The sequence below is a fragment of the Protopterus annectens genome, chromosome 3.part0, assembly GCF_019279795.1.
Source record: "Protopterus annectens isolate FY-2018-M chromosome 3.part0, PAN1.0, whole genome shotgun sequence".
Classification (NCBI taxonomy): Eukaryota; Metazoa; Chordata; order Ceratodontiformes; family Protopteridae; genus Protopterus; species Protopterus annectens.
Genome location: NC_056731.1, coordinates 165,065,890 through 165,093,862, shown reverse-complemented (window position 1 = coordinate 165,093,862; position 27,973 = coordinate 165,065,890). Strand labels below are relative to the sequence as shown.

General features: G+C 47.3%; 1 protein-coding gene across 1 annotated transcript in view; it reads left to right on the top strand.

Annotated features, from left to right (window-relative positions):
* Positions 1-27,973, top strand: part of LOC122796295 — a gene marked incomplete in the record, with an annotated part of 1,783,369 nt that overhangs the window by 1,053,634 nt on the left and 701,762 nt on the right. Inside the window, 1 exon segment of the mRNA XM_044064662.1 lies at positions 699-776. Coding sequence (XP_043920597.1) covers positions 699-776 — 78 coding nt within the window.

Here is a 27,973-nt window from a genome sequence, read left to right as displayed (position 1 = left end):
GTTCATTTGGGTTTGGGTCACACCCCAAAAATTCAGGGGTTAAAATGCATCTGTTATGCTTTGAGAGTAGACGAGCACGTTAAATGCAAGTCATACCCCCACAGTAAGGTGTCTTGCGTGCTGGCAGCTACTAAGTGAGAGACAAACTCCCTGAAAAAATAAAAAAAAAAAAAAAAAAAAAATTTTTTTTTTTACTTTCCCAAAAGTGGCTGTAGTATTACTAAGGCAAGCCTGCAGTGGTCCATGAAGTCATTTAACAGATGCTCAGTTATTGCATTTGTGATACAGCACCCTCCCCCCAATGTCCATCAAAGTGAGATTCTCTAGTTTGAGGGGTCGTCCCAGGGGGTGCTGTTGCACTAGCATGACTTGGTAGCTGTTTTGAATGCTTTGCGGATGGATGCACTGAATGCTTCATAACAGGTAGATAGGAGTTAAATGGTAATTGTTGAGATGCCCTTGAACTTTTGTAGAGCTGAGGTAGACAGTTAATGTTGCAATCTTTGTACTTTAACATTAAATAGCAATTTTTGTGCTCAACTTTCATGTTATGTTTTCTAATGTAAGTTAATATCCTTGAAGGGGCAAGTAGATTGGGGGGGGGGGTGGTTCAGGATGTACTGGATAGTCAGCATCATAGCAGTCTTTTGTGTATTTATATTGCTCAGCAACTGTCTCCCCTCTTCTCCCCTTACTAGGGTGACTTCCTAGGCCGGAATGAACGCCGTCCAGGGCTTCAGCCACTTGCTGATAGAAGAAATGAAGGTCGAGATATGGTAAATATTAAATGACTGTTAATATAGATGTTTTCTTTATAGTAGTGCTGTAATCCTGACTTCCAGTGGTAGTAATGGGTGTCTGTAGCTCACCATCTATTCTCTCCGTGGGAAGAGCCCATACCTTGTGAGACAACAGGACATCTCTAGTACAGAACTCATGCCCGCTTACATCATTAGAGCCTTCTTGCCCTGGTTTGTGGCGTATGCATCACGGTGGCATCCATAGTCAATCATGGTACGGCCAGTTCCAGAGAAGCGCCACTCTGCAAAACTTTCATATGTACTTTTGTTTTTCTTTGTTACTTATGTTAAGAATTCAGTTTTATGCCTAGCTGATTTGGCATCAAACCATGCATTACGATATCCTTGGGCCGAAGATGTGTAGGTGCTGATGTTCTTAGTGTCGCACTGTTGCAGTCTTTACATTTGGGTAATCTGCTGGGCAGGTTGCCCACATTCTGCCTGATTAACAAAGTCTTCAGTCCTGCGTCGGTTGCTGTCCCTTCTTCCATGATGTCAGGTCGTCAGGGGTATAAAACATGCAGCCAACGCCATTACATCAGTCTTTCTTGCCATGTGGTGCCTGAAGCAGAAGCTGTTCGCACGTGCTTGTCGGCCAACTCCTGAAATTTTCATTTTTGAGTTTCAGAACCGAAGTCTTCAACTTGTATTCTTAACTTGAGGGATCTCCTGCCTGTAGGTGACTTGACGTCAGCCAGTATACAAAAATGTTTTGTGCTACAGTAAGGTATGTGGGAGGTTGCATGTAGGCTGTAGATGTTCGTGTTTCACTGCTGCAGTCATTACTCTTGGGTTATCCTGCCGTCAGGCGGTCCCGCAGTCGGACAGAGTTCCAAAGTCTTGGTCCGGCGTCGGTTGCTGTCACTTCTTCCCTGATGTCAGTGCGCCAGGGGTATATAAGATGCAGCCGACACCATTTTCTTCAGTCTTTCTTGCCGCGCGGTGCCCCAAGCAAAAGCAGTTTGCAAGTGCCGGTCAGCTGACTCCTGAGATTTTCAATTCGAATTTCAGAACCTAAGTCTTCAATAAAGCTAAGTACCCCATTGGGGAAGCTTTTTCTTGCCTCAGACCGATTTCAGTAAAAGTTAATAATTGTCTTTCTTGTGGGAAAGAAATACCTCAAAGATTTTCATTCTTACTGTATTCCATACCTAGGCCCAGACCACGACGTCACTAGTTGTCGGTTTTGCGCTAGATTTAACAAGCGCACTATTAAACGTCGGTTTGACTTTGCTCAACATTACTTTGGCCGAGGGTTCAATTATCCCATGCCGTCGGAACAACCGGCCGGAATACACAAAAAACGCAAAGATAAGGATAAGGACAGGCATCCGAGGCCCAAAACTGACAAAGCCTCTTCTAGGCCATTCGCTGGTTCTCTGAGGCGCTTTCGCAGCCCCTGACACCCGCTACCTCAGAGCCACAGGCCGCCTCAGACTCCCACGTGGAGATGCCTAGGCCTCTGGAAACCCAAGATGTTCATCGTGTTTCACTGTTGCAGTCATCACTGTAGGGTTCTTCCTGCCGGCAGGCAGCCCTTGGTCGGCCAGAATCCCAAAGTCTGGGTCCGGCGTCAGCTGTTCAGTCATGATCCCTGACGTCAGAGCGCCAGGAGTACAAAGCTGCCAGCCGACGCAATGTTCTCCAGTCTTTCTTGTGTCGTGATAGCAGTTCGCAAGTGCCGGTCGGCTGACTCCTGATATTTTTTCGTGCTTCAGTCCGAAGACTGACTTCTCAAAGCTAAGTACCCCATTGGGGAAACTTTTTTCTTTCTCCAGTCCGATGTCAGAAAAAGTTAATAATTGCGTTTCTTGTGGGAACCAAATACCTCATAAGGATTTCCATTCTTACTGTATTCCTTGTTTAGGCCCTGACCACGACGTAGCTAGTTGTCGGTTTTGTGCTAGATTTAACCAACGTATAATTAAGCGGAGGTACGATTTTGGTTTTCACTACTTTGGTAGGCGATTTAATTATAAAATGTCGGACCCGCTTCCGACTACCGGAGTTCACAAACGACGCAAGGATAAGGACAGGCCTCCGAGGTCCAAATCAGATGACGTTACACAACCAGAGCCAGCTTCAGGTTTGTTTGTAGTCAGTGAGGTGCTTTCGCAGCCCCTGTCGTCGGCCATTTCAGAACAGATAGCCGAAACGGACTCCCACGAGGAGCCAACTAGGCCTTTGAGCACTCCAGCTGCAGGACCTTCGGACAATGCTCCCTCAGATGGGTCCGGAGCCGCTGTGCAGGTACCGACTTCCAAGGGGGTTTTCAGGCCTACACAGCTTCTGATGAAGGCAAAACCCAGGACAAAGACTCCTAAATCTAAGACACCAGCCCAGACCTCTTCTGATCCGGGACCCAAATCACAGAAACAGTTACTTGAAATGGCGAAGGACTTGCTAACCATAATTAGGGGTTCACATCCCCCATCAGACAAAAGGCCAAGGCAAGAGTTGGATTATGAATCTTCTGATCAGGCATCTATTTCTTCAGTGTCTTCCTCTGAACAGGAATATTCTTTCCCTCCTTATGAGGATTCTGATGCTGAGGAATCTATTCCATCAGCTTCTCCCCCTGAGGATTTTTCTTTTGGGGAAACTTTACATGACATGAGGTAACATTTTCACTGGGAGGGGCAGGAGTACTCGGAATCTGAGAAGGCTCAGGGATTTTCTTCTTCCCCAACATAGACCCCTGGCTATTCCTTTTATTTTGGATATTGTGGATGATGCTTTTTCTGAGGCTAATTTAACTTCTGACTCCTTTCCTCCAGCTCCTGCTAAGCCCGACAGGTATTACAGGGTCCCTGACTCCCAACCAGTTCCTTTACAAAAATTCTAATGCTGATCCAAAAACCATTTCTCAGGGTCTTAAGGGGGTTAAGGCTGCCTCTGCTAAAAATCCTATTCCAACTGATAAGGATTCCAGAGCTTTGGAGAGATGGGGCAAAAAAGTATATACTTCTGCTACTTTATCGATTAGGGCTTTAAATTGCCAATTTCATATGCTAAAATATCAGCAATTTCTACTGTCTGTTAGGAAACAAAAGATCTAAAGTAGGATTGTTCATTTGTCAGCAACCTGTGGGTTACTGATCCGATATCGGATCTGAGCCGGCAACTTGTTTCAAGCTAATGGATCCGAGCTCCTCACTTCACCCATAATCCCCTGCTTAACCCTCCATGACCTCAGATCTAGTTTGCCGCGCTTGTGATGGCTGGATCCTTTTTGAGCTCTGTCAGATAAGTGGGAAAAAGTCAACTTTTCTAATTATTTTTAGTCAGGAAATTCTTTTTTAGTTTAAATTAATACTTGTAAAGTGTGTCTGCGTTAAGTTCCTTATTTTTTAATTAATACCCTCACTTCGGTCGCTAGTGTGTGAGTGTTTGTTGAGTGTCTTTTGGGGCCAATGTGTGTGGTTTTTCTTTTCTTTTTTTAGTTAAAAAGGAATGGCTGAGGCCCGAAATGCTATATTTTATAAATGTACCGAGTGTGGCCATAAGCTCTCCCCGGCTGATGGCCACACTCGGTGCATTCGGTGCCTTGGGGTTGAACACCTCACCTCGGGCTGTACTCTCTGTGCAGCGTTCAACCCCAGGGCACTGAAAGAACGGATGTCGAAGCTGGTCCTGGCGGGACTTCTACCCCTGGATTCAGCTTCGGCCTCCGCTACCTCTGCTGCTCCCGTGGCTCCATCACAGCCTGTGGTGGTTGCCACTCCTGCCCCCCTGCCTCTGACTGGGACTCAAACTCCCGCTAAAGTGTCGGATGACAGGGATGCCAGGAGGGAGAAACGGAGGGAGAAGCACCACAAGCAGCGGGCCGAGACCTCCGTTTCGGCCCCGCCAGCTAAGCAGGCTTCTCCCTCCACTGCTTCTAGGTCTCCTCCTCCTCTGCTCCGATCACCTTCTTTCTCCCCGGGGCCTGAGGAGGAGGAGACCCGATCTCCGTCGGTCATCGAGGTGGCATTCCAGGCCTGCCTCGGTGGCCTCTTCGAGATCCACTTTCAGCTTATCAGATGCAGACTTGGACCGGATGATGCGAAGGTTCATCCAGGCCCAGCTGCAGATGGGAGTGCTCTTGCCTCCCTACCCCCCCCCCTCAAGGGGGGGAGCTTGACACCTTTTTTTTCCATCCAATTGCTCCTTCTCCGACCCGCTACCTGGGTTCGGAGCCGAGCAGCCTTGGAGCCGGGGGTGGGTCGGCGCCGACAGTACTTGGTACTTTGGATCCGACCCTACCCTCGAGCCTGTCGGATCCGACCTCTCGGAGCCGTGGTCCGAGCTTTGGATTCGGGGGATTCAGTGCGCCTTCGGCTCTGTCCAGGTCTGAGCACACTGGTCCCTCTGATCAGACTGTCTCGGCGCCGGCTCCGATCCCTTCATCGGATCCGAGTGGGAGCCGACTTTCGGATCCATTGGAGAGTGGCTCTCCCTCGGCATTCGATGTTGTGGATAGGGCTCTGTTGAGAGCATCCGGACCCCCGGTCCTTGCATCGACTCCTCCCTGCACTCCCTCTCTGCTGGGCCAGGCTTCCATCACCCGGCCAAAGGGACAGCCTGCTTCGATATCACAGATAGTTCCATTGGAACAAGATGTTGCTGGCGAGGCCTCCTCGGACAGTCCCCCCGAGGAAGCTCCCCGCAAGCATAAGTGCAAAAGGAGGCACGTGGACTCCCCTGAGTCCTTAACCAAGGACACGGACTTGGAGGAGGGGGAAGGCTCCCCAAGATCACCCCCTGAGGATGTCTCCTTTGGAGACATCATGGAGATGCTGAGAATCAGAGGTGGGTGGTCTGCCCCCAAGTCTTCTTCTGACGAGTCAGTGTTTCTGGAGGCATTCGAGTCAGGCCCATCTACCTCCTGGGTGTCCCTCCAGCCGACCCCCTGGTGGACCTCATTACCACCAGGGCATGGAAGGATCCATACACCGTGGAGCCAATACCGAAGCGACCGGATAGGATTCTTAGCCCCCCCCCTCAGACCGGTCACATTGGAGTAAGGGCCCCCCTGTAGATGCCATGTTGACGGCAGCGGCCACAAAGAGGGGATTGGCTCAGGAGAGTCCCTCAGTCCATCCACTGAGCAAAGAGTCCCGTTTGATGGATCGCTTAGGGAAGCGAGTCTTTAATTCAGCGACCTTCTCAGTAAAGTCTCTGAACTATATAGCACATGTCATCAGGATGCAGCGGGATCTTATCAAAGAATACGCTGCACCCCCCCCCAGTCCATGTCTGAGGAGGATAAACAATTGTACTCCACCCGAATGGCCACTCTAGCAGGCCTAGTAATGAGACATCAGGCCTGGCTCTGTCATTGCGACTTTATGGAGCCCTTTATGGAGCCCTTTAAAGCGTCCTTCGCAAACGCCCCCTTTGGTTCTGCCCTTTTTGGCAAAACAGTTCGAGACGCTTGTCCAGAGTGAGAAGGACGGGAAGACATCGTCTGCCGTCTGAGTCCGCTTCTCTGCTCCCCAGCGATCCTTTTCAAGGAACCAAAAGGGTCAGAAGATGTGGTTCCGGAAATCACAACATTCCCAACCAGCTCTGGACAACCAGTCCTACCGTGGCAGAGGTGGACAAGGGAGGATGTCGCCCCAGGGGCAGAGAGGCTCCGAGAAATTCTGGGTCCAGAAAACCTTTCTCTGAGCGGCCTGTGCAGCAGCCCTGAGGGGTTGCCCGGCTGCTCCACTCTGGAGGCAGTCGGGGGGGGGGGGCATTTTTCTAAACATCTAGCGGCATGGGAGTCCATCACAACAGACCGCTGGGTGCTTCGTATCATATCCTGAGGATACAAAATACCAATTCTTCATGTACCCCGATCCAAGAACCTCCCCGATGTACCACCCGATCACAGGGAGGCAGCCGCAGAAATACAGCAGCTGCTAAGAAAAAGAGCCATCCAGCCTGTCCCCCAAGACCAGCTTGGATTAGGGTTCTACTCAAGGTTCTTTTTGGTGCCAAAAAAGACGGGGGATCTGAGACCCATTCTAGACCTTTCCCGCTTGAACCTGTCAGTAACCAAGGAAAAATTCCGAATGGTCGCTCTTCAATCTATCCTCCCCCTTTTGAGGGAGAACGATTGGATGTGCTCTATAGACCTCAAGGATGCGTATTACCACATCTTCATGGACAAACGATCCAGGAGGTTCCTTCTCTTCTGGCTGGGAGACGGTCACTACCAGTTCAGGGTCCTTCCCTTTGGCCTCACCACAGCCCCCAGGGTGTTCACCAAAGTGTTAGCAGTGATTGCGGCCCACCCGAGACTCCAGGGAATTCAGGTCTTCCCATACCTGGACGACTGGCTCCTGACCACACCAACAAGGCATCTACTTTGCTCGGCCAGAGACTTCTTTCTCCATCTAGCCCCACAACTGGGCATTACTATCAATGTCGGCAAATCTCTACTGGCTCCAACACAGATCATAGAGTTCATAGGTGCCAGAGTAAACACCAGAGATTTGCGAGCCTTCCTAAGTGCCGAGAGAATCCGAAATCTACCACTTCATGTGCGGGCTATCCTTCATTTAGAGGCTTCACCAGCGGAATTGATCCTGAGGGCACTAGGCTGCATGGCGGCAGCGATTACACTCTTCCATGCGCCCGTTTGAACATGCGAGTCCTGCAATGGACTCTGTTAGTGCAATGGTCCTTCCTATCCCTTCCTCTCCACCATCCCATTGCTATCAGCAAGACTTGCAGAAGGGTGCTACTATGGTGGCTCCAAGCATCCAACTTCCATACGGGCCGTCCCTTCTGCACCTCTCCCCCTATCGCCACGATGACCACTGACACTTCCCCCCTTGGGTGGGGTGGCATTACTCAGGCAGGACAGTCCAAGGCACGTGGAACGATAGAGACCTCCCTGCATATCAACGTTCTGGAGATGAGAGCGGTGCTGTTGGCGTTGCAAGCACTTCAGAGCTTCCTCCCCGCAGGAACGATTGCAATTCACTCGGACACCATGTCAGTTGTCTGGTATAGCAACAAACAGGGGGGGAACCAGAACTTATCCTCTTTGCTGCGAAGCCCTGAGAGTGTGGGAATGGGCGATCTCCACCAACCGCTTTCTGATTGCAACGCACATTCCGGGGAGGACCAACATCCTAGCGGACAAGCTCAGCCGCACCCTTCTTACCTCTTACGAGTGGTCTCTCAATCCTCTAGTAGCGAAGCAGATATTCGCAACATGGGGGCAACCCTGCTGCGATCCTTTTGCATCTCCATCAAACGCCAAATGCGACAATTTCTTCGCTCTAATCCCCCCACCAGGGGAATCTCCAAGAGACGCTCTGGTGCATGCTTGGCCACCCAGTCTACTCTATGCCTATCCTCCTCTTCCAATGATGATACAACTCTTACAGAAAGCCTCGCGGTTGGGGAGCAAAATGATTCTCATTGCCCCATTCTGGCCTCGACAAATTTGGTTCCCTTACCTGTGGTCTCACCTTGTGAATCACCCTTGGATTCTAGATCCCATTCCGGATCTCATCTCCCATCCATTGGACTTGCCAACTACAAACCTGGACAATCTGAAACTGACAGCTTGGTTGCTCCAGTTCCACTCCTAGTTAGGACTCCCGATATCTCTTCACCAGTCAGCCATCCTCGTGGCAGCTCATAAGCCCTCCACCAGGAAAGTGTATCACAGTAAATGGAAACGTTTTTCCATCTGGGCGGAGCGCTGCGATCTAGATCCCTTTACGGCTCCTCTTCCATCCATTTTAGACTTCCTAACTGAACTCTTTCAAGAAGTCGCTAGTTGTTCAACTGTCAAAGTGCAATTGGCAGCCATTTCTCATTATCATGTGGGACATGATACAGGGCCCTTTATGTCAGCCAAATTGTGTAAAACCTTTCTCAAGGGTACCTTTTTACTTAGACCTCCTGTAAAAGAAGCCGTACTCCCATGGGATCTTACTTTAGTTCTTCAAGCCTTGACTGCTCCACCATTTGAACCCGCTGCTTCAGTGGATCTCAAATTGTTGTCATGGAAAACAGCATTCCTTGTAGCCTTTACTTCAGCAAAAAGAGTGTCGGAACTTCAGGCTCTTTCTGTAAAGCCTCCATACCTGATTTTTCACCCTGATAGTGTACCTCAGGATCAGTCCCTCCTTTCTTCCCAAGATAGCATCAGAAACCAACATAAACCAATCCATAAATTTACTGGTTTTCTTCCCTAAATATCAAAATAAGGGTGAATACAAGCTACACTCATTGGATGTTCATAGGCAGCTTCATTTTTATACTCATAGGACGGCTGGCCATAGGCAATCTGACCAGCTGTTCGATGTCCTTCAAGAATGCAACTGCAGTCATAACATATGGGTTGTCCTGCCTCAGGCAGCCCTCGGTCGGCAGAATTCCAAAGTCTGGGTCCGGTGTCGGCTGGTGTCGCCTCCTCTCAGACGTCACAACGGCTGGAGTATAAAGGCATCGGCCGACGCCATCTTCAGTCTTTCTTGCCGCGCGGTACCCGAAGCAGAAGCAGTTGGCAAGTGCCGGTCGGTCAGCTCCTGTGTTTTCAGTACCGAAGTCATCTAAAAGCTAAGTACCCCGTTGGGGAACATTTATTCTTGCCTCAGCCGATGTCAGAACAAATTGAGAAAGTAAATAAGTGTTTGTTTTGTGGTAAACAAGTACCTCCTAAGGACTTCCATTCTCTCTGCCTTCCTTGCCTGGGCCCAGACCACGACATCTCGGCCTGTGCTGCCTGTGCTTGCTTTAATAAGCGCACTCTCAGGCGCCGGGCAGAATTCGCCGAGGGCTTTTTCGGTGAATCCTTTGCATATATCATGCCGTCGGATCAACCGACAACCCAATATGCTAAAAAACGCAAGGACCGGGACCGTCTTCCTCGGCCCGCGTCCACTACAGATGCTACTCCCAAATCCTCTGCTAGTGCTCCGGTCCCTTCGGAAGTGGTGAATCTACCGCTCCAGGCCGACGACACAGCGTTAACACGACCTTCGGTCTCTGAGATTTCTCCGGTGCCGGTTGTTGATTTTCCTCCGGAAACCGAAGTTCTGGATCTACCCGACACCATTTCTGTGGACAAGGTTACACCTGCTCGTGGGGCTGCTAGGCCTCCTGTATCCATGTCCATAAAGGCCTTTGCACGTACTAAGGCCGCCAGTCAGGCCAAGGCCCATCCTAAACCTACTGCCCAGGCCCCTTCTGATAAGCAGACCTTGTCTCTGGCTGCTGATCTTATTTCCCTTATCAGGGGGTCTCAGCCTCATCCGGACAGGGGTTCTCAGCCACCTGCAGAGAAAAGGCCTAGAACTGAGCAGGCGGACGTCCTCTCTTCGGATGAAGCCTTTGGGGATTCTGAGCATTCTGATACCCAAGAAGAATCCTTCCAGGTCTACGAGGACTCTGATGCTGAGGAATCAATTCCCTCTGCCTCCCCTCCAGAGGATTTCTCATTTGGTGAAGTCCTGCATTCCATGAGGGAACATTTTCAATGGCAGGGTCAGGAATTCTCTGACTCCAGGAAAAGGCTTCGTACCTTCCTCAAGCTTCCACAGCACAGACCTTTGGCTATTCCACCTGTTATGGATGTTTTGGATGATGTTTTCTGATTCCAGTGCTAACCCTGATTCTCTTCCTCCTGCTCCTGTCAAGCCGGACAGATATCATAAGGTCCCTGACACTCACAAGCACCTTTTTAATGCCCACTCTGTGGACCTAGAAACTATTTCACAGGGCCCCAAGGGAGTGGCTTCCTCCTCTGCCAAAAACCCACTGCCAGCGGACAGAGAAGCAAGGTCCCTGGAGAGATGGGGTAAAAAAAGTATATACCTCTACTACCCCTAGCTATGAGGTCTCCTAAACTGCCTTTTTCACATGTTTCAGTACCAGGATTTTCTCCTGGATGATTTACAGAAAAAGTTAGCTCTCCTGAGCCTATTGATAAAAAGGCATTGCAGGATCATATACATAACACTCAGCAGGTTAATAACCATTTTCTTCAGTGTGGTTATGATGCACTGGAAGCTTCATGTAGGGTAGCTATGACTGGGGCTGTGATAGTAGACATGCTTGGTTAAAGGATCAGTCTTTGCCTGACCATGTTAAAGTAAAGTTACTTGATGCACCTTTGGAAAAACAGAAGCTTTTTGGTGCTAATGCACAAGATGTATTGAAATCCATAGAGGAAAAAGCAGTCAGTACAGACAGTCAAGGATTTCCTAGAGGTTCAGCCACCCAGATTCAGCAGAAACTGGCCCTCAAAGAATTGGTCCTTCCCCGGCTCAGACAAGTTTCAAAGGGGAAGACAGACGTGCCCGAGTTAGAGGGCAATACCGAGGATCTTAGAGGGGCCGCCAATGGCAACCTCCAAATCAAAGAAGTGGCGCAGACAGTTCAGCTGCACCACAAGGACAATCACAATGACTTGACTTTCGTTCTGCCTACAAAGGTTCAAAGAGAGAAGCACCTTTGGGCGGAAAATTATCCTTATTCTCTCAAAACTGGCATATCTTAACCAAGGACAACTGGATTCTGGATTTGATAGACAAAGGTTACAGATTCCACTTCCACACATTACCAATAAGACAAGGCCAAACCTGCCACATCATCAAAGGGCAGAGGCTCTCAAGTTTCCAAGCTGTTAAGTATAAAAGCAGTAGAAAGGGTTCCTCCTCAGGAGCAAGGCCAGGGATTTTATTCAAGACTGTTCCTTGTTCCAAGAAAAGAAAACGAGTGGAGACCCATACTGGGCTTGTCATCTCTAAACACTTTTCTCATAGTGCCAAAGTTCAAAATGCTGACGTTGCAGCAACTCCTTCCCATGCTGGGCAAGGGGTCTTGGCTGGTCACTCTGGACCTCAAGGAGGCATACCTGCATGTCCCAATCAGACAAAGCTGCAGAAGATACCTCAGATTTCTTGCAGGGACAGAGCATTATCAATTCTCAGCATTGCCGTTTGGCTTATCTACTGCGCCCAGAGTGTTCACGAAATGGCATCAGTAGTGGCACACTGCAGACTGCAGGGGATTCAAATATACCCCTACTTGGACGACTGCCTCATACAAGCAGACAAGCAAACCTTAAGAAAATTTGGACTATGTCATGCATCTACTGCAGGCCTTGGGATACACAGTCAACATTCAGAAGTCAAAACTACTGCCATCCCAACAGATTATCTTCTTAGGAGCCAAACTGGACACAGACAACCAAATGGCCTACCTCAGAGGAAAAACAGCAGCATTTACCAGAGTACTTCAAAGGCCTAGCAAAACTCTCCCAGCTGACTGCAAGAAAACTCCCGCAGGCCCTGGGGTTCATGGCATCTTGCATCCTTCTGATACCTTTGGCAAGACTTCAAATGAGAAAGCTGCAATGGTGTTTGAAAAACTTATGGTCTCAACACAGCCAAAGCCTAGAGGACATAATCCTACTTATTCCATGTCTGCAAAAAGAATTTTTATGGTGGGCTCAAGCCAGTCAGCTAAACAAGGGCATGCCTTTCAACAGACCTCAAGCAGGCCAAATGATTACAACAGACTTCTCAGACCATGGATGGGGGGCGCACATGGAGGGCAGATGCATTCAAGGGCAATGGACGCCAAAGGAAAGACATCTGCACATAAACCAAAAGGAAATGTTGGCAGTGATACATGCAATCGAGACTTTCGAAAAATCACTACAACAAGGGCATTTGCAAATAAGGACAGACAACACCACTGTCATGTGGTACATAAACAAGCAGGGAGGCACTCATTCTTATCCCCTCTGCAGACTAACAATGCTTCTCTGGGAAAAATCCCTGAGCCTGAAGATACATTTACAATCCCAGTTTGTACCAGGCAAGGACAATGTACTGGTGGACAACCTGAGCAGAAATTTCATGGATCCACACGAATGGATGCTGCACCCTCACATTTTCTCTCAACTGACAATGACATGGGGAAGACCAGATGTAGATCTTTTCGCTTCCCACTTAAATCATCACCTGGAAAAGTTCTGCACAAGGACTCACCATCCTCTAGCCTGGAAAACGGATGCTCTCTCCTTCAGCTGGAATTCTCTAAGAATTTATGCATTTCCTCCTCTGCCTCTGCTGACCAAGGTGATACTGAAGATCAAAGCAGAACACCCAACAGGTATCTTGATAGCTCCAGACTGGCCAAGGCAACACTGGTACCCATTGCTATTGACCATAACTCGGACCAAACCATGGCCTCTGACCCTATGGCCCCTGCTCCTAACAACACAATTACAGGACTGTACATCAAGACCTGAAAACATTACATCTGACAGCCTGGAGGCTAACATGACTTCTCCACCTAACTCTTTCAAAATCAGTTCAAGAAATCTTGCTGGAAGCACGCAGACCTTCCACCAGGAAAACCTATTCAGCCAAGTGGAAGAGATTCAGCATCTGGAATGCCAACAGGGGTCAGGACACAGCATTACCGAGTATACCTCAGATTTTAGAATACTTGGCAGAACTATTTCATACTGGACTCTCATACTCTTCAATAAAGATTCATGCCTCATCAATCTCAGCAAAATACAACTGTGACCCTCCTGTGTTTTCTCATCCTTTGCTAAGACAGTTTCTAAGAGGAATAAAGAATATCAAACCTCCCAGAAAACAGCCAATACCTGCATGGGACCTAAATTATGTGTTGGAAAAATTGACTCTTCCTCCATTTGAGCCAGCAGCAACTTCAGAAATGCAATTTCTTTCATGGAAGACTGCCTTTTTATTGGCAGTCACATCTGCAAGAAGAGTTTTGGAGATACAGGCACTCATGGCAGTGCCTCCCTTCCTCATTTTTCATCAAGACAGAGTTTCTCTAAGAACCAATCCTACATTCATGCCCAAAGTTATTTCAAGGGTGTCTCCAAATCAAGCTATTCACCTGCCTACATTCTTCCCCAATCCTCAAAATAAGGGGGAAAAACTACTGCACACTTTGGACATGCACAGACGACTACGTTACTACTTGGGCAGAACTAAGGCCACCAGGAAGTCTGACCAACTGTTTGTAGCCTATGCTGCTGGAGTAAAAGGAAAAGCAATCTCCAAACAAACAATTTCAAAATGGATTGGACATTGCATCCAATTCTGCTATTCTTTCCATGGAAAAGGTGTGCCAGCCAATATTAGGCCACATTCCACCAGAGCTATAGCCACTTCCACAGCTTTCCTAAGAGGAGTGGCAACAAAGGACATTTTAGAGGCTGCTACATGGAGCTCCGTGCATACATTTACCAAGCACTACAACCTGCCCTTATATTCCAGATCCCGAGCAGGCTTTGCTTCGGCAGTCCTGCAGGGGATTTTAGCTACACCATCCTTAACATAGTTCCATCCACCCCCAGCTTGGCTATGGTATTCAACCCATATGTTATGACTGTAGTTGCATTCTTGAAGGACATAGTACAGTTTTGTAAATACCATAAATGTAGATGTCCGATAGATATGCAACTGCAGTCGGATTTTCCCTCCCTCCTACCCCTCTGTATCCTTCTTTTTGGGTCCCTACCCCTTTTCCCATTAGCTGGGGGTATTTCCTATGGTGCATCTCTTTATTATTGATGTCCTTCAAGGATGCATCTGCAGTCATAACAAATGGGTTGTCCTGTCGTCAGGCAGCCCTTCGGTCGGCCGGATTCCAAAGTCTGGGTCTGGCCTCGGCTGGTGTCGCACTTCACCCGACGTCATCTCGGATGGTCTTCGGGTATAAAGGCATCAGCCGACGCCATTCTCCTCAGTCTTTCTTGCCGCGTGGCGCCCGAAGCAGAAGCTGTTCGCAAGTGCCGGTCGGTCAGATCCAGGGATTACTACTACCGAATACTACTTCGAAGACTTCTAAAAAGCTAAGTACCCCGTTGGGGACTCTTTCTTGCCTCAGCCGATGTCAGAAAAAGTAAATAACTGTTTAACTTGTGGGAAACAAATACCTCATAAAGATTTCCACTCTTACTGCTTACCTTGTTTAGGCCCAGACCACGACGTAGCAGCCTGTTTAGCCTGTGCTTCCTTCAACCGACGAACGCTTAGGCGTCGGTCGGAGTTTGCTGAACAGTTTTTCGGCTCAGATTTTGCGTACATTATGCCGTCGGATCCTCCGACTTCTCAAATTGTTAAAAAAACGCAAAGAAAAAGACCGACACTCGCGGTCCGTGCTTTCGGCCGAAACCACGGTTAAGCAAACCGCGAGTGTCTCTGTTTCGGCCGAAACCGAGCAAACGGGTCAATCTTCAGCCGAATCCATGACTACTACCAAGGCTCCTGCTACCCTAGTTGAATCGGCCTCTGAAGTTTTGCCTACTAATGTGGTTCCTATAGAATTATCAGACACCATCCCTTTGTCTCTACCCCAGCACGTGGTGCTGCTAGGCCTCCTGCAGCCATGTCTATTAAGGCCTTTGCCAGGGCTAAAGCAGCCAAAACTGCTAAATCAGTGCCTGTTAAGCCCCCCCTCACACAGGCCCAGTTCCAGTTCTCAAATGCTTACTCTGGCAGAGGATCTCATCTCTTTAATAAGGGGATCCCAATCTCACCCAGACAGGGCCTCTCAGCCTCCAGAAAAGAGACCTAGAGCAGAGCCCCCAGAGCCAGTGTCCTCAGATGATTCTTCTGATGATTCAGACATTACAGACCATCCAGAGGCTCCTTTTTCTACTTATGAAGATTCCGATGCTGAAGAATCTATTCCATCTGCCTCTCCACCAGAGGAATTTTCCTTTGGGGAAACCTTACATGCCATGAGAGAGCAATTCCAGTGGCAGGGACAAGATTTCTCAGATTCAAGAAAAAGGCTTAGGACCTTTCTACACTTACCGCAACATAGGCCCTTAGCTATACCTCCAGTTCTGCCTGTTGTGGATGATGCATTTAATGATGTTTGCACTGCTCCTGATACTTTACCTCCAGCCCCTGCCAAACCAGATAGGTTTTACAGGGTACCAGACACTCATCACCACCTATACAAGGCCCCACTTGCAGATCCTGAGACCATCTCCCAGGGGCCTAAGGCAGTAGCTTCGACCTCAGCAAAAAACCCTCTCCCTTCTGAAAGGGAATCCAGGTCCTTAGAGAGATGGGGTAAAAAAGTTTACACCTCTGCTACTCTTTCAGCTAGAGCTTTGAACTATCAGTTTCATATGATCCAATACCAAGAGTTTATGCTTGATCAGTTAACTAAGAAACTGTCCTCTGATGACTCCTTAGATAAGAAATATGTTTTAGAAATGGTGAATAACATTCAGCAGGTTAGTAACCATTCTTTAAAATGCGGCTATGATGCACTGGAGGCTTCATTTAGATCAGCCATGACTGGCACAGTTATAAGAAGGCATGCATGGTTGAAAGAACAGGTCTTGCGGATCATGTTAAAGCAAAGCTGTTAGATGCTCCTATGGATAAGGCCAGTCTATTTGGTTCTCCTGCTCAGCAAGTAATGAAGAAAATGGAAGAGAAGGCAAAATCTGTACAAACAGTTAAAGATTTCTTACAGGTTCAGCCCCCAAGGTTTAGCAGGAACTGGCCTTCCAAAAATTGGTCCTTTCCAGACTCCTCTAAATCTCAGAGGCAGGAATAGACGTTCCAGAGGCAGAAATCAATCCAGAGGAGGTGCCTACAGAGGACGCCAGTGGCAAGGCAATAACCAGCGAGGCACAGACACAACCACTGCCACTGCAACAGGACAATCACAGTGACTTGGCTCTGACACCGCCTACCAGGGAACAAATAGCAGCACCCTTAGGCGGAAAGTTAGCCTTATTTTCAAAAATTGGCACTATATCACAAAAGACAAGTGGATTTTGCAGACCATAGACCAAGGCTACAGGTTTCACTTCCACACCTTACCAGTAAAAAGAGGAATGCCAAACCTACCTCCAAATCAGAAAACAGAAGCTCTAAAGCAGATAGCTCAATTAACAAAGATGAGAGCTGTGGAAAGAGTACCACCAACAGAACAGGGCAAAGGATTCTACTCCAGACTCTTCCTAGTACCAAGAAAAGAGAAAAGTTGGAGACCTATTCTCGACCTGTCCGCCTTAAATACATTCATCATTGTCCCAAAATTCAAAATGCTGACCCTACAGCAACTTCTTCCCATGCTGGGCAAGGAGTGTTGGCTGGTAACTCTAGATCTCAAGGAGGCATACCTGCACGTCCCCATACGACCAAATTGCAGAAGATACCTCAGATTTCTTGCAGGATCAGAGCATTATCAATTCTCAGCATTGCCCTTTGGCTTATCTACTGTGCCCAGAGTATTCACAAAATGCCTGGCATCAGTAATCGCTCATTGCAGGCTACAGGGAATCCAAATTTATCCATACCTGGACGACTGCCTGATACAAGCGGACAACAAAAGCAAACTGACAAAAGACTTACAAAGAGTCCTTTGCTTACTACAAGCCCTGGGATACACAGTCAATTTAAAAAAGTCAAGACTAATACCATCCCAAACAAAAACATTCTTGGGTGCAGAATTGGACACAGTAAAACAAATGGCATTCCTAACTGCAGAAAAACAAGAACAACTCCCTCATTACTTCTTGGCATTAACAAAGCAGAACAAACTAACAGCAAGGAAAATACTGCAGGCCTTGGGCTTCATGGCATCATGCATAATCCTGGTCCCCCATGCCAGATTGCATATGAGAAAACTACAGTGGTACCTAAAGAATTTATGGTCTCAACACAGGCACAGCTTAGAAACCGAAATACCACTAATCCCATGCCTGAAACAAGAGTTACTATGGTGGGCTCAAGCATGCCAGTCAAACCCAGGCTTGCCCTTCCACAACTTTCAAGCAAGCCAAACCATCACAACGGACGCCTCAGACCTAGGTTGGCGGCCCCACATGCTGGACAAATGCATACAAGGATTATAGACCCCAGATCAACTGCACCTGCACATAAATCAAAAAGAAATGCTGGCAGTAAAACTAGCAATCCAGAATTTCAGACCATTCCTCAAAGAAGGCCATTTGATAAGGACAGACAACACCACAGTTATGTGGTACATCAACAAACAGGGAGGCACTCATTCATACCCCCTATGCCGAATGACTCTGGACCTATGGAATATGGCTCTGAGCTACAACATTCAGTTACAGGCAATATTTGTACCGAGAAAAGAAAACATCCTAGCAGACATGTTAAGCAGAACTACCTCGGATGCTCACGAATGGATGCTACACCCGGACATCTTCAAGGCCATCACACAGAAATGGGGAATGCCACAAATAGACCTATTCGCATCCCCACTCAATCACCAGCTCAAGAATTTCTGCACAAGGACATACCACCCACTTGCATGGAAGGTGGACTCTCTATCCTTCAGTTGGAAAGGCCCGACAGCATATGCATTCCTACCTCTTCCTTTGATGCACAAGATACTACTGAAAATCAAAGAGGAGCATCCAAGGATAATTCTGATAGCTCCAAATTGGCCAAGACAACACTGGTATCCATTGCTGAGGAGCATGTCACGGGGGAGAACGTGGACACTACCCCTGATGCCTTTGATGTTAACTCAGAACGACTACAACATCATGCATCCAAATCTAAAAACTCTGCAACTAACTGCCTGGAACATTACATAACAGCAACTAACCCAGATTTATCCCAAAGGGTTAAAGACATTATCCTGGAGGCCCGCAGACCTTCTACAAGAAGGAACTATGCAGGGAAATGGAAAAGGTTTGTCATTTGGAGCACTGAAAGGGGAAAAGATGTGTCAAAGATAGATATTGCCAACATCCTGGAGTATTTGGCAGAGCTTCTCCATACAGGCCTGTCCTATTCCTCCATCAAGATACATGCATCAGCTATTTCTGCAGAATACAGCTTCGATCCCCCTGTCTTCTCACATCCTCTACTCAGGCAGTTCCTCGGAGGAATCAAGAATGTAAAACCTCCTAGGAAACCACCATTACCAGCATGGGACTTGAACTTTGTGCTAGAAAAATTGACACTCCCTCCATTCGAACCAGCAGCAACAGCAGATCTTCAACACCTATCCTGGAAAACTGCTTTCCTACTGGCAATTACTTCAGCAAGAAGGGTTTCGGAACTACAGGCCTTAATGGCAGTACAACCCTTCCTAATCTTCCATCCAGATAGAGTATCCATGAGAACTAATCCTACATTTATGCCTAAGGTGGTATCCAGAGTGTCTCTAAACCAGGCAATCCACCTACCTACCTTCTTTCCCAATCCACAGAACAGGGGGGAAAGACTGCTGCATACCTTGGATGTACATAGATAGTTGCGCTACTACCTGGACAGAACCAAGGGCAATAGAACAACTGACCAGCTTCTAGTGGCCTATGCAACAGGAAGGGAAGGAAAAGCAATTTCCAAACAGACAATTTCCAAGTGAATAGGAAATTGCATCAGATTCTGTTACTCCTACCATGGAAAACCAATTCCACAGAACATAAGACCTCACTCTACAAGGGCTACAGCCACTACCACAGCTTTCTTACGAGGAGTTGCAACCAAGGACATTGAGGCGGCTACTTGGACCTCCGTGCATACATTTGCCAAGCATTATAACTTACCTCTATACTCTAGATCCCGAGCAGGGTTTGCCACTGCTGTATTGCAAGGGATCCTAACTACACCATAATTCTTCCTCCTCCCCTAGTTTGGCTATGGTATTCTACCCATTTGTTATGACTGCAGATGCATCCTTGAAGGACGTAGTACAGTTTTGTACCTACCATAAATGTAGATGTCCGAACAGGATAGCATCTGCAGTCAGGATTACCCACCCTCCTTCCCCTCTGTGGTATTCCTAGGGTATTTACCCTACTAATAGCTAGCTGGGGGGGATCTCTTATGGTGTATTTGTTTGTATATATGTACATACATGCTTATTTTTTGTTTGCCTACTTTTTTTTTTTTTGGAAACATTGGCATTTACCCAAAATTTAGTTTTCCAAGAGGGCAACTGGCATCTGGGGCAAGAAACACTGAGGAAAATGGCGTCGGCTGATGCCTTTATACCCGAAGACCAGCAGAGATGATGTCGGGTGAAGTGCGACACCAGCCGAGGCCAGACCCAGACTTTGGAATCCGGCCGACCGAAGGGCTGCCTGACGACAGGACAACCCATTTGTTATGACTGCACATGCTATCCTGTTCGGACATCTACATTTATGGTAGGTACAAAACTGTACTTTGTGCATGTTTGGGATTTTTTTTATCCATTTACCAAATTTAGCCTTCCTAGGAGGGCACATGGCATCTGGGGCAAGAAACACTGAAGAAGATGGCGTCGGCCGATGCCTTTATACTCCAGCCGTTGTGACGTCTGAGAGGAGGCGACACCAGCCGACGCCAGACCCAGACTTTGGAATTCGGCCGACCGAGGGCTGCCTGAGGCAGGACAACCCATATGTTATGACTGCAGTTGCATATCTATCGGACATCTACATTTATGGTAGGTACAAAACTGTACTTTTCCTTTGCCAAATTTAACTTGGGGAAAGCTATCTCTAAAGTATCTTTATCTCGCTGGATTTCCCAATGTATCCTACTTGGCTCATCAAGCCTCAGGTAGACCCGCACCAGAAGGAGTTCGTGCTCATTCCACTCGCTCCATTTCTACTTCTGCGGCTTTCAAGTCTAGAGTTCCTTTGGATGATATTTGTTCTGCAGCCACTTGGGCTTCATCTCGTACTTTTATCAACCACTACAAGCTAGACCTGCTTTCTAGAGGGAGAGCATCCTTTGGCTCTGCGGTGCTTCGTAATATCCTTCCATGATGGCCACCCAGGGTGCAGGTAGCTGGGGACTCTGTCCCACAGGTTGCTGACAAATGAACAATCCTACTTCAGATTTAGAAGTTATGTACTCACCATAACGATGTCCTTCAAGGATGCATCTGCAGTCATCACATATGGGGTTGTCCTGCCTCAGGCAGCCCTTCGGTCGGCCGGATTCCAAGGTCTGGGTACGGCGTCAGCTGATGTCGCCCCTTCCCCGACGTCACAACGCCTGGGGTATAAAAGCGTCAGCCGACGCCATCTTCCCCAGTCTTTCTTGCCTCGTGGTGCCCAAAGCAGAAGCAGTTCGCAAGTGCCGGTCAGCCAGCTCCTGTAATTTCACTATCCGAAGACTTCAAAAGCTAAGTACCCCGTTGGGGAATCTTACTTGCCTCAGCCGATGTCAGAAAAAGTTAATTGTTTAACTTGTGGGAAACAAATACCTCATAAGGATTTCCACTCTTATTGTCTTCCTTGCTTAGGCCCAGACCACGACGTCTCTGCCTGCTCTGCCTGCGCTTTTTTCAACCGACGCACTCTTAGACGTCGGTCGGAGTTCGCAGAAGAGTTTTTTGGGGATAGTTTTGCTTACAAAATGCCGTCGGAAACCCCGGCATCGCATTTAATTAAGAAACGGAAAGACAAGGACCTACACACACGGGCCGCGGTTTCGGCTGTAACCGTGGCTAGGCCTACCGCGAGTGTCTCTGTCTCTGCTGGAACTTCCAAACCCTGAAATAATACAACAGACAGCTTCGGTCCCGGAGGCTCCTACCGAGTCGATTACAGAATTGCCTTCCGAAACTGGTGTATTGGAATCTTCTGACACCATACCTCTAGATAAAACTACACCAGCACGTGGTGCAGCCAGGCCTTCACCAGGGCTAAAGCTGCAAAACACACTAAAGCCATGCCTCCCAGAGTTATTCCTCAGGGACATTCTTCTAGTTCACAGATTTTAACTTTAGCAGAGGACCTGATCTCCTTAATTAGGGGTTCTCAGTCTCATCCGGACAGGGGCTCCCAACCCCCTCTAGACAAAAGGCCCAGTATGGATCCCCTTTCCTCGGAGGAGGCCTCTGTTGGCTCGGATCACTCAGACTACCAGGAGGAGGCTTATTCGGCCTACGAGGATTCGGATGCAGAGGAATCTATTCCCTCAGCCTCCCCTCCTGAAGAGCTTTCCTTTGGGGAGACCCTTCACACTGAGAGAGCATTTCAAATGGCAGGGCCAGGAATATTCTGATTCCAGGAAAAGACTAAGAACTTTTCTTCATTTACCTCAGCATAGACCTTTGGCTATTCCTCCTGTTTTAAATGTGATTGATGATGTATATTCTGACTCTAGTATGACCCCTGACACTCTGCCTCCGGCCCCTGTTAAGCCTGATAGGTATTACATGGTCCCGGACACACATAATTTTCTTTATAAGGCCCTCTCTGCTGACCCTGAAACTATTTCACAGGGCCCTAAAGGGGTTGCAGCTGTTACTACTAAGAACCCACTCCCCTCTGCAAAGGAGTCCAGGGCATTAGAGAGATGGGGTAAAAAAGTGTATACTTCTGCCACTCTTGCTATGAGGGCATTAAATTGTCAATTTCACATGATACAGTATCAGGAGTATTTGTTAGAAGAAATGCATAAGAAATTGTCTTCTGAACCCCTTGACCGTAAATCCCTTCAAGATCTGGTACATAACTCCCAGCAGGTTAGCAAACATTTCTTGCAGTGTGGTTATGATGCATTGGAAGCTTCATGTAGGTCAGCAATGACAGGTGTTGTCATACGCAGGCATGCTTGGCTGAAGGAACAATCTCTGCCAGAACATGTTAAAGCTAAGCTTTTGGATACTCCACTGGAAAAGCAAAAGTTATTTGGTTCCACTGCTCAAGACGTCCTAAAGAAATTTGAGGAAAAAGCAAAATCTGTACAAACAGTTAAAGATTTTCTTCAAGTCCAACCACCTAGATTCAGCAGAAACTGGCCTTCCAAGAATTGGTCCTTTCCGGACACAGAAAGATTTCAAAGGGGTAGAAACAGGCGTGCCAGAGGTAGAGGTCAAGCTAGGGGCTCCTACAGAGGCCGGCAATGGCAACCTCCAATCCAGACAGGCAGTTCAGGATCTGCAACTGCTGCACAAGGACAAACTCAATGACTCTGCTTTGACTCCGCCAACCAGGGCTCAATTAGAGGCACCTTTGGGCGGAAAGCTTTCTTTATTCTCAAGAAATTGGCACAACATTACAAGAGACAAATGGACACTCCAAATAATAGACAACGGATACAGGTTCCATTTCCACACATTGCCAAAAAGAAAAGGCATACCAGGTCTGCCACCAAATCAAAGGACAGAGGCTTTGAAACAAATCTCAAACTTACTACAAATGAAAGCCATAGAAAGAGTTCCTATTTCAGAACAAGGCCAAGGATTTTACTCCCGGCTATTCCTTGTTCCAAGAAAAGAGCATCAATGGAGACCTATTCTCGACTTGTCCGTACTGAATACTTATCTCATTGTGCCAAAATTCAAAATGCTGACTCTACAGCAGCTCCTTCCCATGCTGGGCAAGGGGTCTTGGCTGGTTACTCCTAGACCTCAAGGAGGCATACCTGCATGTCCCTATCAGACAAAGTTGCAGAAGATACCTCAGATTTCTTGCAGGGTCAGAGCATTATCAATTCTCAGCATTGCCCTTTGGCTTATCTACTGCGCCCAGAGTATTCACGAAATGCCTGGCATCAGTAATAGCACACTGCAGACTCCAGGGGATTCAAATCTACCCATATCTGGACGACTGCCTTATACAAGTGGACAACCAACAAATTCTGATAAAGGACTTAAATTATGCCATCAATCTTCTACAGGCCTTGGGATATACAGTCAACATGCACAAATCAAGACTTGTTTCATCCCAAAGAATAACCTTCCTGGGTGCGGATCTAGACACAACCACCCAAATGGCTTATCTCACAGAAGAAAAACAGTCAACTACCGGATTACTTCAAGAATCTGACAAGACAAACTCAGCTGACTGCAAGGAAAATCCTGCAGGCCCTGGGTTACATGGCATCCTGTATTCTTTTGATTCCACAAGCAAGACTACATATGAGAAAGCTACAGTGGTACCTAAGGAGTCTATGGACTCAGCACAGTCACAGTTTGGAAACTTTAATCCCACTCATCCCATGCATTCACAAGGAATTTCTGTGGTGGGCTCAGGCCAGCCAGTCCAACAGAGGGCTGCCCTTCACAAAGCCAAAAACCTCCCAAACTATTACAACAGACGCTCCAGACCTAGGTTGGGGAGCACACATGGAGGGCAGAGGTATCCAAGGACAGTGGTCACGAAAGGAGCTGCGCATGCGCATTAATCAAAAAGAAATGCTAGCAGTGATACATGCAATCGAGGCCTTCAAACTCTTTCTGCATCAAGGCCATCTACTAAGGACAGACAACACCACAGTATTGTGGTACATAAACAAGCAAGGAGGTACCCATTCTTACCCTCTGTGCAGGCTGGCAATGAATCAATGGGATCTTTCCTTGAAACTCAATATACAGCTACAAGCTCAGTTTGTGCCAGGGAAGGACAATGTATTGGCGGACAGCTTAAGCAGAAATATCTTGGATGCACACGAATGGATGCTGCACCCAGACATTTTCCAACAGATAACACAATCTTGGGGGAGCCCGGACATAGATCTATTTGCATCCCCCCACAATCATCAACTAAAGAAATTCTGCTCAAGGACATACCACCCACAAGGGTGGAAAGTGGACGCCCTCTCTTTCAGCTGGAGAAATCTGACCGTGTATGCATTTCCTCCTATTCCATTAATGTCCAAGGTGTTACTGAAGATCAGGGCAGAGCAGCCAAAAGTGATCCTGATAGCTCCGGACTGGCCAAGACAGCACTGGTACCCACTGCTAGGGAGCTTGTCACGTATGAAGCCATGGCCCCTACCTCTATGGCCACTTCTACTGACACAGCACAGCTACAAAACTCTACATTCCAACCTGAAAACATCGCAACTAACAGCGTGGAGAATACCTTTACTACTCCTCAGGATAAGCTATCCCAGAGAGTAAAGAATATTATTCTGGAAGCTCGCCGCCCTTCCACAAGGAAGGCATATTCAGCAAAATGGAAAAGATTTCTCATCTGGAACACCACAAAGAGCCTAGATGCGACAATGATGAACATGGCACATATCCTGGAATATTTGGCAGAAATGTTCCACAATGGACTGTCTTACTCTTCTATTAAGATTCATGCTTCAGCAATTTCAGCAGAGTACAATACTGATCCTCCTGTCTTTTCTCATCCTCTCCTAAGACAGTTTCTGAGGGGAATCAAAAACATCAAACCTCCTAGGAAACCTCCTCTACCTGCTTGGGACCTTAACTACGTGTTGGAAAAACTAACACTGCCTCCATTTGAACCAGCAGCCTCTGCAGATCTTCAGTACCTCTCATGGAAGACTGCTTTCCTTCTGGCAATAACCCCAGCAAGAAGAGTTTTGGAATTGCAGGCCCTGATGGCAGTTCAGCCATTTATTATTTTCCATCAGGATAGAGTTTCATTAAGAACTAATCCTACTTTTATGCCAAAGGTAGTATCCAGGGTTTCATTGAATCTAGCTATTCACTTGCCTACCTTCTTCCCAAATCCACAAAACAAAGGGGAGAAACTGCTGCACACCCTGGACATTCACAGACCGTTGCACTACTACTTGGATAGAACTAAAGGTTTCAGAAAAACTGACCAGCTGCCGGTAGCATATGCTGCTGGTACTCAAGGAAAAGCAATTTCCAAACAGACAATTTCAAAATGGGTAGGAAATTGCATCCGCTTTTGTTACTCATTTCATGGAAAGACTGTACCAGCTAACATTAGACCTCATTCTACGAGAGCCACAGCCACCTCCACAGCCTTCTTAAGAGGGGTGGCTACAAAAGACATTTTAGAAGCTGCCACATGGAGCTCCGTGCATACATTTGCCAAGCATTACAATTTACCTTTATATTCCAGATCCAGAGCAGGCTTTGCTACGGCTGTCCTGCAGGGTATCTTAGCTACACCATCTTTTTCCTAGTACCTCCACCCCCAGATTGGCTATGGTATTCTACCCATATGTGATGACTGCAGATGCATCCTTGAAGGACATAGTACAGTTTTGTACCTACCATAAATGTAGATGTCCAGTAGGTATGCATGTGCAGTCAGGTTTACCCTCCCTCCTTCCCCTCTGTGGTACTCCTAGGGTGCTTACCTCTCTATTAGCTAGCTGGGGGATCTATTATGGTGTATTTGTTTTTATATATATATATATATATATATATATATATATATATATATATATATATTTTTGCAAATGTTTGGATTTTTTATTGCATTTTTCCAAATTTAGCCTTCCTAGAGGGCACCTGGCATCTGGGGCAAGAAAAACTGAGGAAGATGGCGTCGGCTGACGCTTTTATACCCCAGGCGTTGTGACATAGGGGAAGGGGTGACAGCCGACGCCGGACCCAGACTTTGGAATCCGGCCGACCGAAGGGTTGCCTGAGGCAGGACAACCCCATATGTGATGACTGCAGATGCATACCTATTTGACATCTGCATTTATGGTAGGTACAAAACTGTACTTCCATCTGAGTAGGTAGTTCATTTGTCTGCAACCATCCCCCCCTCCTTCCCCCTGACCTTCTTCGGATCTATTAGTTTTTAGATATCCTTTGTTGGATATATATTGAGAGGCAAACTCTATCTGAGGTCATGGAGGGTTTGCAGGGGATTATGGGTGAAGGGAGGAGCTAGGAGCTCGGATCCATTAGCTTGAAACAAGTTGCCGTCTCGGATCCGATATCGGATCCGTAACCCACAGGTTGCAGACAAATTAACTACCTACTCGGAACGTTACGGTGAGTACATAACTTCTAATTAGGTACCATTTCTGCATGTGCAGATAAGGAATTACATGATTTGATGCATGCTACTGAACAAGTGGGGGAAGCATGGTTTACACTGTGGTTTTGATACCTTGGAGGCGTCTTGCAGGGCGGCTGCCTCTGGCAGTCATTAGAAGACATGCTTGGTTAAAGGAACAAAACTTACCTGATCAAGTGAAAGCAAAGTTACTGGATGCCCCGGTTCAGCATAATGTTTTGTTTGGGCATAAGGCTAAAGAGGTGATAAAGAAAATGGAGGATAAGGCAAAATGCATGCAAATGGTTAAGGATTTTTTACAAGTTCAGCCCCCTAGATTTAGCAGAAATTGGCCAACAAAAAATTGGTCTTTTCCCAGCTCGGACAGGTCTCAGAGGGGTAGATATAGGCGCACCAGAGGGAGGCCTCAAACACAGGCCTCTTGCAGACCTAGACAATGGAGTGCTTCCACCCCCAGGAGTGGAGAGGACAGACCTCAATCATTTAGAAAACAGGCTCAATGACTCCCCCTGCATGGCTCCAGGAACTTCTCTCCTGGATGCCCCTGTAGGAGGAAAACTCTTTTTCAACAAAATTGGACTTGCATAACCCAAGACAAGTGGGTTCTGGATGTAGTTTCAAGAGGTTACAAATTCCACTTTCATACCTTGCCAAGGCCAAACAGATGGCCAGACCTAGCAAAACACCAATGGTCCAAGGCACTAAACCAGGTGGGATCCCTCATGGCTATGAGGGCCATAGAACTGGTTCCACAATCAGAGACTGGGCAGGGTTTTTACTCAAGGCTCTTTCTAGTTCCCAGAAAGCAAAACTCATGGAGGCCCATCCTGGATTTCGGTCTTAAATACTTTTCTGGAGATACCAAAATTCAAAATGCTTACTCTGCAGCAGCTCCTGCCAATGTTGAGCAAAAATGCATGGATGGCGACATTGGATTTAAAGGAGGCTTACCTTCACATCCCTATCAGACAGGAGTGCAGAAAATACCTCCGGTTCAAGGCTGGCGCAAAACATTACCAATTCTCTGCGCTGCCCTTTGGCTTGTCTACTGCGCCCAGGGTCTTCAAGTGCCTGGCACCAGTAGTAGTAGCAGCTTATTGCAGACTCAAGGGTATTCAAATTTACCCTTATCTGGACAACTGCCTTATTCAAGCAGATAGCAAGGATGTTTTACTCCAGCACCTATTTGTTCAAAATCTTCTCAAGTACCTGGGATTCACTGTAAACATAATCAAATTTGACCCCCACACAACAGATAACTTTTCTGGGTGCTCTTTTAAACACAGCAACCCAGATGGCATTCCTGACATCTGAAAAACTACAGCTGGCTTCCATTTTCAAAACCTTGGCTTCTATAACTCAGCTAACTGCAAGAAAATTCCTGCAGGCTTTGGGTTACATGGCCTCCTGCATCCTTCTCATACCAAATGCAAGACTTCATATGAGAAAAATACAATGGTACCTAAAA